This window comes from Girardinichthys multiradiatus, chromosome 11 (genome assembly GCF_021462225.1).
Source record: "Girardinichthys multiradiatus isolate DD_20200921_A chromosome 11, DD_fGirMul_XY1, whole genome shotgun sequence".
Taxonomy (NCBI): Eukaryota; Metazoa; Chordata; class Actinopteri; order Cyprinodontiformes; family Goodeidae; genus Girardinichthys; species Girardinichthys multiradiatus.
In genome coordinates this window covers 33,580,132-33,592,614 of record NC_061804.1, presented here as the reverse complement: position 1 = coordinate 33,592,614, position 12,483 = coordinate 33,580,132, and the positions used below count along the sequence as shown (strand labels likewise).

General features: G+C 40.5%; 1 protein-coding gene across 7 annotated transcripts in view; it reads left to right on the top strand.

Annotated features, from left to right (window-relative positions):
- The window catches only part of LOC124876617 (glutamate receptor 3-like), a 127,666-nt gene that overhangs the window by 57,550 nt on the left and 57,633 nt on the right, over positions 1-12,483 (top strand). For all 7 annotated transcript variants that reach the window (XR_007040342.1, XM_047379544.1, XM_047379538.1 and 4 more), the window contains exon 4: positions 8,939-9,126. Coding sequence is in view for 6 of the 7 variants with exons in the window: in XM_047379544.1 (XP_047235500.1) it covers positions 8,939-9,126 (188 nt within the window). In the remaining variant the exon portion in view is untranslated. The remainder of the gene's footprint in view (positions 1-8,938; positions 9,127-12,483) is intronic.

Genomic DNA, 12,483 nt, shown 5'->3' with positions numbered 1-12,483 from the left:
AATATTTTTCATTTCCTTCATTGGTATTTAGTTTATAAACTAACTTAACTGAATTGTGTCATTCCTCTTAAAGTTATTAGTTACGTTGTGTTAGTTATTCCTATTTTGGTGATATGGTTTCTTCAGCTGTTATATATACCCCTGTGTGTCATTTCTGTTAGTTCAGTTATTATTTGTTTGCTCAGTCAGCTGGCTTGTTATGTTCAAATTTTTGCCCGAGTTCAGTTTTGTTTTGTTTCTCTGAACTATTTTATGATCTTGACATTAATTTTTTTTTGTAAATATAGCCTTTGGGTTATAATTAACACCCTAATTTTGTAGTAATTCCTGTGACTCCTCCTGCTTTTCAACTCGGTCCATCACTGTGTCCTCTGTTGCTGATATGTGTTGCTCTTAACAGTGAAACTCTTGAGATGCTTTTTATGTCTCTTAACATCCTCCTCACTCTGTGGGGGCAAGATTAACCTGGATCCTTGTCCAGCCTTTTTGTCACATTTTCTTATTTAAAGAATACCTAGAAAAAAATAGCCTCTGTGTCACATCATATTTACCCCCGTCCCCCCAACAAAAACTGGAAATATTGTAATACTAATTAAAAGAAAAAACAAAGTATACATTAAAAACAACTAAGCTAAATTTGTTCTAAAAGAATAATATCGGTGCATTAACAACAAGGTGTAGGATCTCTGCTCCTCCCCTTCTGGTTGGTTCTGGCAGCTCATTGTCTGCAGCTGCAACTCATTCTCCTAATGAGCTCATGGGCTTCTTAAGGTAGCTGCTGATACAGACCTTTGCTGGGGATTCTACCAGAAGCAACAGTAGATATGTCAATAATGGAAAAGAAGCAAGATAAATCTTCCATAGTAGATAGTTATTCAGTACAGATACATTTAAATAATTATTATAGATATATTCAAATATATACAGATGCATCAAAAATAAATGGAAAAGTAGGAATAGCTTTTGTAGTACCAGAATTCAATCTAAAAATAGGAAAACAAATTACAGATGGCTTATCAGTATACACAGGAGAAATATTGGCTATATTATTAGCTTTACAATGGGTAGAAGACATAAAACCATTAAAAACAGTCATTTGCTCAGATTCAAGCTCTGCATTATTAAGTTTAAAATATAATCAATCAGATAGTAGGATGGACATTTTATTAGAAATATTTCATACATTATACAGAATACAAAAAATGGGCTTGATAGTTATATTTGTGTGGGTTCCAGCACATATTGGAGTAGAAGGAAACGAGAGGGCAGATAAAATAGCAAAGAGGATAATTCAAAATCCTATTAGTTTTATAGTTAAAACAAGTAAATCTGAGGGAAAGAGTATTGTTCAAGGAAAGCTGATGGAAAAATGGCAAAAAAGGTGGGATGAAGGAAAAACAGGAAGATGATTTTATAAAATTCAGAAGATAGTAGGAGAAAGAAGAAATGGAAGATGAAATAGAAAGGAGGAAAGAGTGATAACAAGGTTGAGATTTGGGCATACAGGACTTAATTATACACTTTTTAAAATTCAAAAGCATGATACTGGTAAATGTGATTACTGTGGAAAATATGAAACAATAGAACATGTTATATTAGAATGTCATAAATATGAAAGAGAAAGAAGATATATGAGAAGAGAGTTTGAAGGTATTAAGGAAAAGGTTAATTTATTAGATATTTTGAGGAAGAATTTAGGGAGTAAACATATACAAATAGTGATTCGTTTTTTAAAGAAAACAAAATTATTTCATAGAATTTGATTATAGTAGATACAATTGTGAAAGTATGGAGGATATAGAAGGGTAGAATACAATGTAATGTGTAAGTATGTCTATTTGTATATATACATATAGGTAAGATATATTTATTTATTTAATTTGTAAAATTAAATATATATATATAAATAGATAGACTGACACGAACCACACTCCATACCAGTAAGTGGCGGTAATGCTACTAAAAGTTTGTTGCCAACCGCCAATAAAACCAACAAGAAGAAGAAGAAGACCTTTGCAGAAACATAACCTCAGTATGTGGACTCCTGTCTGTCTGCCTATCCGTCTGCCTGCCTGTCTGCCTGCCTGTCTGCCTGCCTGTCTGCCTGTCGACCTGTCGACCTGCCTATCTGCCTACCTGCCTGCCAACATCTGGTAATACTCCCTCCTAAGGACTGCACTGTAAATATTCTCATCACCAGTACTCTCTCTCTCTCTCCTTGGATTCCTGGGTTTACCTCCTCCTCCTCTGGCTTCTGGACAACTCCAGCTCAAGATTCCTTAAACAAAGTCTACAGTAGAAATAAACCTCATTTACCGTCTTATCCTGTGTGCTGAGTCTGTTTCATCCTCTGGTTTTGTTCTACTTCGACTATCTAAGCAATTCATGATAGTATGTTCCAGCCATCTAACATGTCGAAGAACAATTCAGATGATGAACAGACTTCCTTAAAGGAACGCCTACAATCTACTGAAACCATGCTTCAACAGCTACTGCAACAACAAAGGACTACGGATTCTCATCTCACAGAACTTGGTGGTATGGTTCATGCTTTAAGCGAAATCATAACCAAACTCTCACCTGCCTCTTCCAATCCTCCTGCTCGTTTAGAGAATCCTCAGCCACCCACAATTCTATCTTCTGAGATCCAAGAGCCTGACTTCCGTCCGTCTGAACTGTTTGATGGTAATCCTAATAACTTTGGTGGTTTTTCTCTCCAGTGTGAATTAGCATTTAGTCATTCTCCCTCCCTTTTCCCTACTGCTGCCTCCAAGATTACTTATATTGTTACCTCGCTAAAGGGATCTGCTCTGTGCTGGGCGCACGCCTATTTGGCATCTAACCCTGTTGAGTCTCTTAGTTATGCCATTTTTTTCAGTCACTTCAAGAGAGTCTTCGATCAACCACTCCAGCAGGAGGCAGCGGCTAAGAAGATACTCACCCTCAAACAGGGAAGGAGAGCGTTGGCTGTGTTCGCCATCGACTTCCAGGTGGCAGCGCAGGAGGTGGGTTGGGATGAAGCGGCACTCAAGGGTATTTTTGTTAATTCCCTTGCAGATCAAGTAAAGGACCAGTTGGTTTTGAGAGATGAACCCGAAAGACTGGATGAATTAATCAGCCTATCGATCCGTATTGACAACCGTCTAAGAGAGAGACAAACAGAAAGGAACTACAATTCACAGTGGCAGCACTCTCTGGCGCCTCGAACCACTTTCCTCGACGCACCCACTTCCTCTTCAGAGGGATCTGCGGAACCAGAACCGATGCAGATTGGTCACACTCGACTCTCCCCAGAGGAACGACAACGTCGCTTTGAGGGTGGTCTTTGCCTATATTGTGGACAAGGAGGACATTTTATCACAAGATGCCCCAAGAAGGGAAAAGAGAGGGCTCGTCAATAGGTCAGGGGACTTTGATGAGCATATCCCATTCTTCCCCTGTCTCTCGTCTATGTTTTCCGATCACTATTATTGTTGGCCAAGAGAAGTTTCCTGTTGACGCTTTTATTGATTCTGGTGATGAACAGAATCTTATTTCCTCGGATCTGGTTGATAAACTTCAAATACCCTCTCAGCCTCTCAACCATTCCCTTTCTGTCACTGGCATCACTGGTCAAACCGTGTCTCAAGTGAGATTTAAAGTGCCTCAGCTTCACATCATCACCTCTGGTAACCATCATGAATGGGGTGAGTTCTTTGTTGTCTCTTCCATCTCTCCACAATTAGTTTTGGGGTTTCCCTGGTTGCAGAAACATAATCCTGCTATTAATTGGGTGGAGGGCAGAGTAGAGAGATGGAGTAATCTCTGTCTCCAGAACTGCTTAAGAACTGCTGTCTCTCACTCTATCAAACAACTCAAACCTTCTGAGCCTGTTGATCTGTCCAAAGTTCCACCTGAATACCACAATCTCGCACCTGTGTTTAGCAAACAAGAGGCTCTTTCTTTACCTCTGCATCGCCCCTATGACTGCCCTATTGATCTCCTCCCAGGCGCTCCGCTACCATCCAGCAGACTCTTTAATCTCTCCGGACCCGAGAGAAAGGTCATGAAAGAGTACATTGAGGATTCTTTAGCAACTGGGATCATTCATCCATCTACCTCCCCTGTTGGCGGATTCTTCTTCGTGGGTAAGAAGGACGGCACATTAAGACCTTGTATTGATTATAGAGGATTGAATCAAATCACTATTAAAAATAAATACCCACTACCACTTATTGATTCCATACATGAACAATTACATTCTGCCAAGATCTTCACTAAACTCGACCTGCGCAATGCTTACCATTTGGTCCAGATCCGAGAGGGTGATGAGTGGAAAACAGCTTTCAAAACCCCCCTAGGACATTTTGAGTATTTGGTTATGCCTTTCGGGTTGACTAATGCACCCGCTGTTTTCCAGGCTCTTATTAATGATGTTCTTTGTGACTTTCTCAACCTCTTTGTTTTTGTTTATCTGGATCACATTTTGATATTTTCCCAGGACATAGAACAACATCGCCAGCATGTCAGAACAGTTCTCCAGAGGCTTTTTGAGAATCAACTCTTTGTTAAAGCCGAAAAGTGCGAATTCAGTGTCACATCTGTGTCTTTTTCGGGTTTTATTTTTGAGGCAGGCAGGTACAGAACTGATCCCGAGAAAACCAAGGCAGTGGCAGAGTGGCCTACTCCAACTGATCGCAGGCAACTTCAAAGGTTCTTGGGATTTGCACATTTTTATAGGAGGTTTATAAGGAACTACAGTCAGGTTACTGCACCTCTCACTCAACTCACCTCCTCTGAATACATTCCATTGGACTCCTGAGGCAGAAAGGGCATTTGGTGAGTTAAAGACTCTATTTTCTTCAGCACCCATATTGACCCATCCTGATCCATGTGCACAATTTATTGTAGAGGTTGATGCTTCTGACATTGGAGTAGGGGCTATTCTTTCTCAACGGTCTCCTCTGGATGATAAGGTACATCCATGTGCCTATTTTTCTCGTCGCTTGTCTCCAGCAGAGCAAAATTATGATGTGGGCAACCGTGAACTTTTAGCCATCAAGTTGGCGCTTGAGGAATGGCGGCATTGGTTAGAGGGTACTGAAGTCCCTTTTCTCATTTGGACTGATCATAAGAACCTCTCCTACATTCAAAATGCCAAGAGACTTAACCCCAGACAAGCCCGTTGGTCTCTGTTTTTTGCTCGTTTTCATTTTTCTATCTCCTACAGACCCGGTTCCAAGAACATTAAGCCTGACGCTCTCTCTCGCCAGTTCTCTCATTCTGACCAACTCAAGACTGAAGCTTCCATCCTACCGGATTCTTGTATTGTGGGCGCCCTCACCTGGGCCATTGAAAAAGACATCAGGGAGGCACAGAAGTCCGAACCTGACCCAGGTACTGGCCCAGTGGGCAAGGTGTTTGTTCCCAACTCTGTCGTCAATAAAGTTCTGGATTGGGTGCACAACAATAAATTGACTTGTCATCCTGGGGTGACTCGTATGATCACATTTACCAAAAGGTATTTCTGGTGGCCGACCATGAACGTCAACATTAAAGATTTTGTTGCAGCTTGTCCCACATGTGCTCGAAACAAGAACACTAATTAACCCCCTGCTGGTCTTCTTCAACCTCTGCCCACCCCTAGCCGCCCCTGGTCCCACATTTCTGTTGATTTCATCACTGGTCTCCCGCCATCTGACGGTAACACAGTCATCCTTACTGTTGTTGACAGATTCTCTAAAACAGCCCATTTTGTTCCTTTACCCAAGCTTCCGTCTGCATTGGAGACTGCCCAACTCCTGGTTCTCCACGTTTTCTGCATCCATGGCATACCTTTGGACATTGTTTCTGACCGAGGCCCGCAGTTCATCTCGCAAGTTTGGAAGGAGTTTTGCAAAGCTCGTGGTGCCTCCGTAAGTCTTTCATCTGGATACCACCCCCAATCTAATGGACAGACAGAAAGATGCAACCAGGAACTTGAAGTCACCTTGAGGTGCGTAATAAATGATAACCCCTCTTCTTGGTGCAAACATCTCACATGGATCGAATATGCTCACAACACACATACTTCCTCTGCTACTGGTTTGTCCCCCTTTGAGGCTTCACTGGGCTATCTACCCCCGCTGTTTCCCAGTGTTGAATCTGACATCCTGGTCCCCTCTGTTCAGCCTTATGTTTCCAGGTGTCGTAGGATCTGGCAACAGACCAGGAGGACCCTCCTACGCACCCAGGAACAAAATAAGAGGTTCGCTAACCGTCACCGTTCTGCTGCACCTGTCTACCGCATCAATCAGAGAGTCTGGCTTTCCACCAGGAATATTAAATTAAAAGATACTTCTAGAAAGTTGTCTCCCCGTTTCATTGGCCCTTTTCTCATCGAGAGGATCATCAACCCATCTGCGGTGAGACTCAAACTACCATCTTCAATGCACATTCACCCTACTTTCCATGTTTCCCAGATCAAGCCAGTCTCGGAAAGTCCCCTGAGTCCTCCCACCAAGCCCCCTCCTCCTGCTCGACTCATTGATGACCACCCTGCATATACGGTCAATCGTATCCTGGATGTTCGGCGTAGGGGGCGTGGTTTTCAATATCTTGTGGATTGGGCAGGATATGGACCTGAAGAGAGAACCTGGGTTCCCCGTTCTCACATCCTGGACCCTGCTCTCATCACGTCCTTTTACAAACGCCATCCTGAAAAGCATTCTGGATTGCCTGGAGGCAATCGTTGAGGGGAGGGTACTGTAGGATCTCTGCTCCTCCCCTTCTGGTTGGTTCTGGCAGCTCATTGTCTGCCTGCCTATCTGCCTACCTGCCTGCCAACATCTGGTAATACTCCCTCCTAAGGACTGCACTGTAAATATTCTCATCACCAGTACTCTCTCTCTCTCTCCTTGGATTCCTGGGTTTACCTCCTCCTCCTCTGGCTTCTGGATAACTCCAGCTCAAGATTCTTTAAACAGTCTACAGTAGAAATAAACCTCATTTACCGTCTTATCCTGTGTGCTGAGTCTGTTTCATCCTCTGGTTTTGTTCTACTTCGACTATCTAAGCAATTCATGATACAAGGCTTGTATTGGTTTTAAAAACAATAAGTATAATGCTATGATTATAATACAAGCAATCAATTCTAAACTTGAGATCAATCCTCTAAATAAATGTACTCAAATTACAGGTTGGATTGAAAACAGTTATTTTATGACATTTTTTACATCCTTAACCAAAATATTTTAAAGATGCTGTATACACAAAGAAAATGTCACGCACAAGTTTTCTTTATATGCATCAAACAAAAAGTTGAAAATTAATTTGTATGGTTAAATGAGACTTAAAATATAAACAAGTAAAAAAAAAAAAACTAGTGTCTGTTTTCGGCTCATTTATAGACAACCTGTCATGACTGCTGACCATAAATCCTGAATCCTTTAATGAATTGCAACTATTCCAAGTCTCCCATCATTGTGATGAGACTTTTCGGTGTCACAGCTCAGCCCCGTTACCGTCAGCTCAGCTTCTTCCTTTCTTATTCCCCACATACTGATTTATCACACGCTGCAGTGAGCTCTGCAGAATAAACACGCTAAGTTTCAACAATAGTGCCGTCTGAGCTGCGGACCATTTTACTGCATAGGTGTCTGTTCATTTCTCATGTCTTACTGTTGCAGTTTAGGTTATTTCTTGCCTTTGAATTTTTAGTTTGAACTCCACCGCCACCGCCAGACCCGAAATGGCTCCATATGATATGAGACCTCCAATTAATGTCTCAGGTATTGCCCATTTAATGGTTTAATTATGCACTCTAACCCTGCTGTTTAGGCTGCAGCAACCCCAGATTTGACCTTTTATGGCACCACTCTGTGAAACTCTTCAATCCTGATTCTGTTAAAAAAAATGATTTTCATCATTCAAAGCATTATTTACTTACTTAGGAAGATACAATTATCACCTTTAACTTGTGGGAAAAAATTTTTTTCTTAGTTTTCAAAGTTTTTATACAAATAGAAAGTGTTTGCATATTTATGTAGCTTCTTCACTTTCATACCCTTAAATAAAATCCAGTGCAAACATCTGCTTTCTGAGGTCAACTAATTATTCCACCTGTGTTGATTTAATCTCAATATTAATCCAGCTGTTCTGTGAAGACCTCAGACGTTGTTTAGAGAACATTAGTGAACAAACAGCATCATAAAGACCAAGGAACACAGCAGACAGGTCAGGGAGAAAGTGGTGGAAAAGTGTACAGGGTTAGGTTATAAAACACTATCCTAAGCATTGAACATTAAACAAAGTACAGGTCCTTCTCAAAAAATTAGCATATTGTGATAAAGTTCATTATTTTCTATAATGTAATGATGAAAATTTAACATTCATATATTTTAGATTCATTGCACACTAACTGAAATATTTCAGGTCTTTTATTGTCTTTTATTGGTCGGATGAAATATGCTAATTTTGTGAGATAGGAATTTTGGGTTTTCATGAGCTGTATGCCAAAATCATCCGTATTAAGACAATAAAAGACCTGAAATATTTCAGTTAGTGTGCAATGAATCTAAAATATATGAATGTTAAATTTTCATCATGACATTATGGAAAATAATGAACTTTATCACAAAATGCTAATATTTTGAGAAGGACCTGTAGTGCTCAGTCCTTCTGGAAAAAGAAAATGTCTGACACAACCGAAAAACTGCCTAGATGTGGTTGTCCACCTAAATTGACAGCCTTGGCAAAGAGAGCCCTTTGGCGAGGCACTGTGCGTTTCTTTAAAAGCCTAATTACATATTTGTTATGAAAATGTCAAACAATACATTTAAGATGTATTGCTAGCTGAATCTATCCCTGTATTTTCCTAATCAATTTGGACTCTGATCACGTTTTTATTATTGTGTGCTCTGGGATCCAAAAAAAAAACAGTTCAGTGATGGAGCTCTTCCCTTTTTATCCCCTCCTCAAGGCTTTGCAATCCTCCAGGCCATAATGGAGTCGGCTGTAGCCAATAACTGGCAGGTGACCGCTCGCTCGGTTGGGAACATCGTGGACCCCACAGAGTACAGACGCATCATTGAGGAGATGGACCGCCGACAGGAGAAACGTTTTCTCATTGACTGTGAGGTGGATAGGATCAACTTGATACTCCAGCAGGTATGCAGCTAACACATGCTACTGCTTCGGCCTAGTTTCGCTAAAGAGAAGTAGCACACTGGAAGTAAACCTGTCCTTGAACAGCAGAAAATAAATCTTTAACATCCTGATCAATTTTTTCCTCACTGCTCTAATTATTCTGTGTTTCATTTCTTTAAGGAGACCAAACATGTTTATTCCTCTAGTTGTTCCTCAGACGTCTTGTCCTATAAAATAGGACAGTTTCCTGGCATTCTTGGCCCCACATTTTCCTCTCATATTTCCGTTGTTACCCTAAACTCCTCAAATCATCATGATTGCCTCACATCTCAAAATTCTAATTTTGGAAATGTTTGTAAAACGGGACGGCTGGGTGCTTTCAATTAAAGCTTGTTGTTCTCTGTTCGTGTGTCTGTGTGTGTGTGTGTGTGTGTGTGGGTGTGTGTGTGTGTTTGTGTGTGTGTGTGTGTGGTGTGTGTGTCTGTGTGTCTGTGTGTGCAGTTTGAGGAAGAACTATAGAGCCTGCTCATCCGTGTTTCCTTGGTGATCATCAGCTCCTGTTTTCCAACACTTGTCTGCTCTCTGTTGCTTCACTGTTGAGACATTTTAATGTTTATTTAATGTAACTTATTAAATAATAATCAAGTTAGAGTTTCTGACTTTCTTAGATCAATTCAATGTGTGTAACACAGAATTCAAGCTCCCATAGTTTCACTTTTTAGATTCCTCCAAAAAACCTGTCATTTACACTGCCTAGTAAAATTATTTATACTCGTTTAAATGTTTCAAATTTTGCTACCAAAAAGAGCCACAAATTTCATTTTATTTACTGGCAAAATATGTTTTCCATTTTTTCTGCAACCAAAAAGCTGACAAGTGAGGTGTAAGTGTGGCAAATGTCATCGAATCACAGTTTTGTGGGTTAGTCTTTAAAAGCTTTGGGCATCTAGAGACAAAAACATTTGCCAGTTTTTCTTTTTAAAATAGGTCAAGTTGTGTCAGTTGAATTGAATGCCTGTTAACATAATTTTTTAAGTTAGATTACAAATTCTCAGTTGGGTTTAGGTCAGGACTTTGACTGGGCCTTTCTAACACAAAATATGTTTTGATCTAAACCGTTCCTTTGTAGCTCTGCTTGCATGTTTAGGGTTGTTGCGTCGTCCTGCTAGAAAGTGAACCTCTGCCTCATTCCCAAGTATTTAGCAGTCTTTAACAGGTTTTCTTCCAGGATTAGCCTGGATTTAAGTCCATCCATCTTCCCTTCTATGTATTTTCCCTGTTCCTGCTAAATAAAATTATTCCCACATATTGCCTTTATTAGGTTTTCATAGTGTGGTTAGGTTTTCAGGGTACTGTCTGGTGTTAGTTATTTTGCTACATAAAGAGCTTTGCATATAGGCCAAAAAGGTGACCATTATGCAAAAATGTGGGTCTCCTCTGACCAGTTTAACCTCCCTTGCCACATCAATCCTTCACAATAGAGGGAGATGGAAAAAAGTCACTTTAATTCCACCTTGAAGTGTGTTGTGAAAGAGGCTTATAATGAATACTCTCTGTGCCCACCCTGCCAGTTTAGGTGAACGGCCATGTCTATGTAGGTGTGCAGCCATGCCTTTACCTTTTATGATGCTGTTTGTTAACTGATATTCTCTAAGAAACCACTAATGCCTTCACAGAGAAGCTATTTGTACACAGGTGGACTCTTTTTACCAATCAGGTAACTTCTGAAGATAATTCTGAAAAAAATCTCTGTTTTGTTGGCAAAAATTTAAATAAGATTGGACAGAGAACATGAGCATGAAGTCATTATCTGGTCTCTGTTTGGATTTTCACGCCTTGAACTATTTATTGAAAAATATGACGTGTCTGCCAGCATTTAAAACACAGAGATGGTTATCAAAATGAGCTAAAAAGTGCTTGAATTCTTACACACACAGTTGGGAATGGTTGCAAAATATTTTTATATTTGCTTCATAAAGACATAAGACTCTTATGTTTGGGGCGTCCCCAGCTGGCAGTTATGTGGGTTTTTGCAAAAGTTTGACTCTAGTCTGACGGCTCTGCCAGACAACACAGCGTTGCACTGATCGTTGTCCTGTATCTTCTCCACAGCCTGTTGGCTTTCTGTCTGACCAAGGATCTTCAGCCTCATCACTCCTCATCACTGTTTATCAGTGTGGCAGCCAAACTGACAAACACTGAAGGAGTTTCCAAACCTATTCCCTTGCTGAGTGTTCAAGCTTTGTTTTGTTTTACAGCTTCACATCTCTAGATCTGATTCTCAAAATAAAAAAGATGTCTTGCATTTCCACCAGCCCGTTTCTTAATCTAATAGCTTGTTTTTCTTGGATATTGAGACCTTACACAAACAAATGGGTGCTTGTCCTCAATGTGCCAGCTGTAGGGATGGGTGGGTATAGGATGCTCACAGTAACATTAAAATTACTAGAGTTTCACTGTATTTCCCCGAATATGTAAAACACAAATATACAATATGTTACCTCTTACCCCATACCGATGGTGTCTTCAAGATGTGAACTTTGTAGAATGATGTTTAATGTCAATGTCAATTTGGCCCTGAAGTTTTATGCTCAAGTAAAAGATTGTGTCAAAGTATCTCTTATATAAGTAATCAAATTTTATCATAAACAAATTTGGAAAGCAGTTTTTACAGTCCATGACTGGTTAAGTTTAAACAATGTGTTAAGCCATATAATCCAAGCGCCCTCGGTACAAGGGGAATCAACACTGCCGCCAGCAAAATCATTCCAATCACATACTATACATTAACCATTATATGCAGATTGCATATCCACTTAATGGGGACAGGCTTGTCTAAATGATAGAAACAACATTTTCTACCTGAACAAGACAAAATTCCAACACCTAGCAGCTGAATGAAAGAGGTAAACAATGGTAGAGGCACATAGCCAGAAAAACAAGGAGCAATGACAATGCAACACTATCCTACCCACACAAGCAACCTTTCAAATTAAAGCCCACACTCTGCTCTTTCCAATGGTATATGTATCACCGTATCACTAAACCAGCAGCCCAATTCACAATGTCTGACTGGATCACTGTACGCTTTTCCTGCTCTCGGTGGAGGTGGACGCTTTTTCTCTGTCTCCCGCACCCCTCCCATATCTGCCCTGCTTCAGCTCTGTGTCTTGTCTTTTTTGGAGCCTCTATTTGCATATCTTCCAAATTCTTCCAAAATATGGATTTGGTCAGCTGGTCTCTCAATGCAATTGATCAAATTTTCTCGACGTGAAGACAGGGGTCGGGAGAACCCACTTGCCCGGACGGGACGTTTTTCTCCGGATACACGATGGACTCCTGGCAGAAGTGGAGGATTGTGTGTCTGTCGATAAAGTC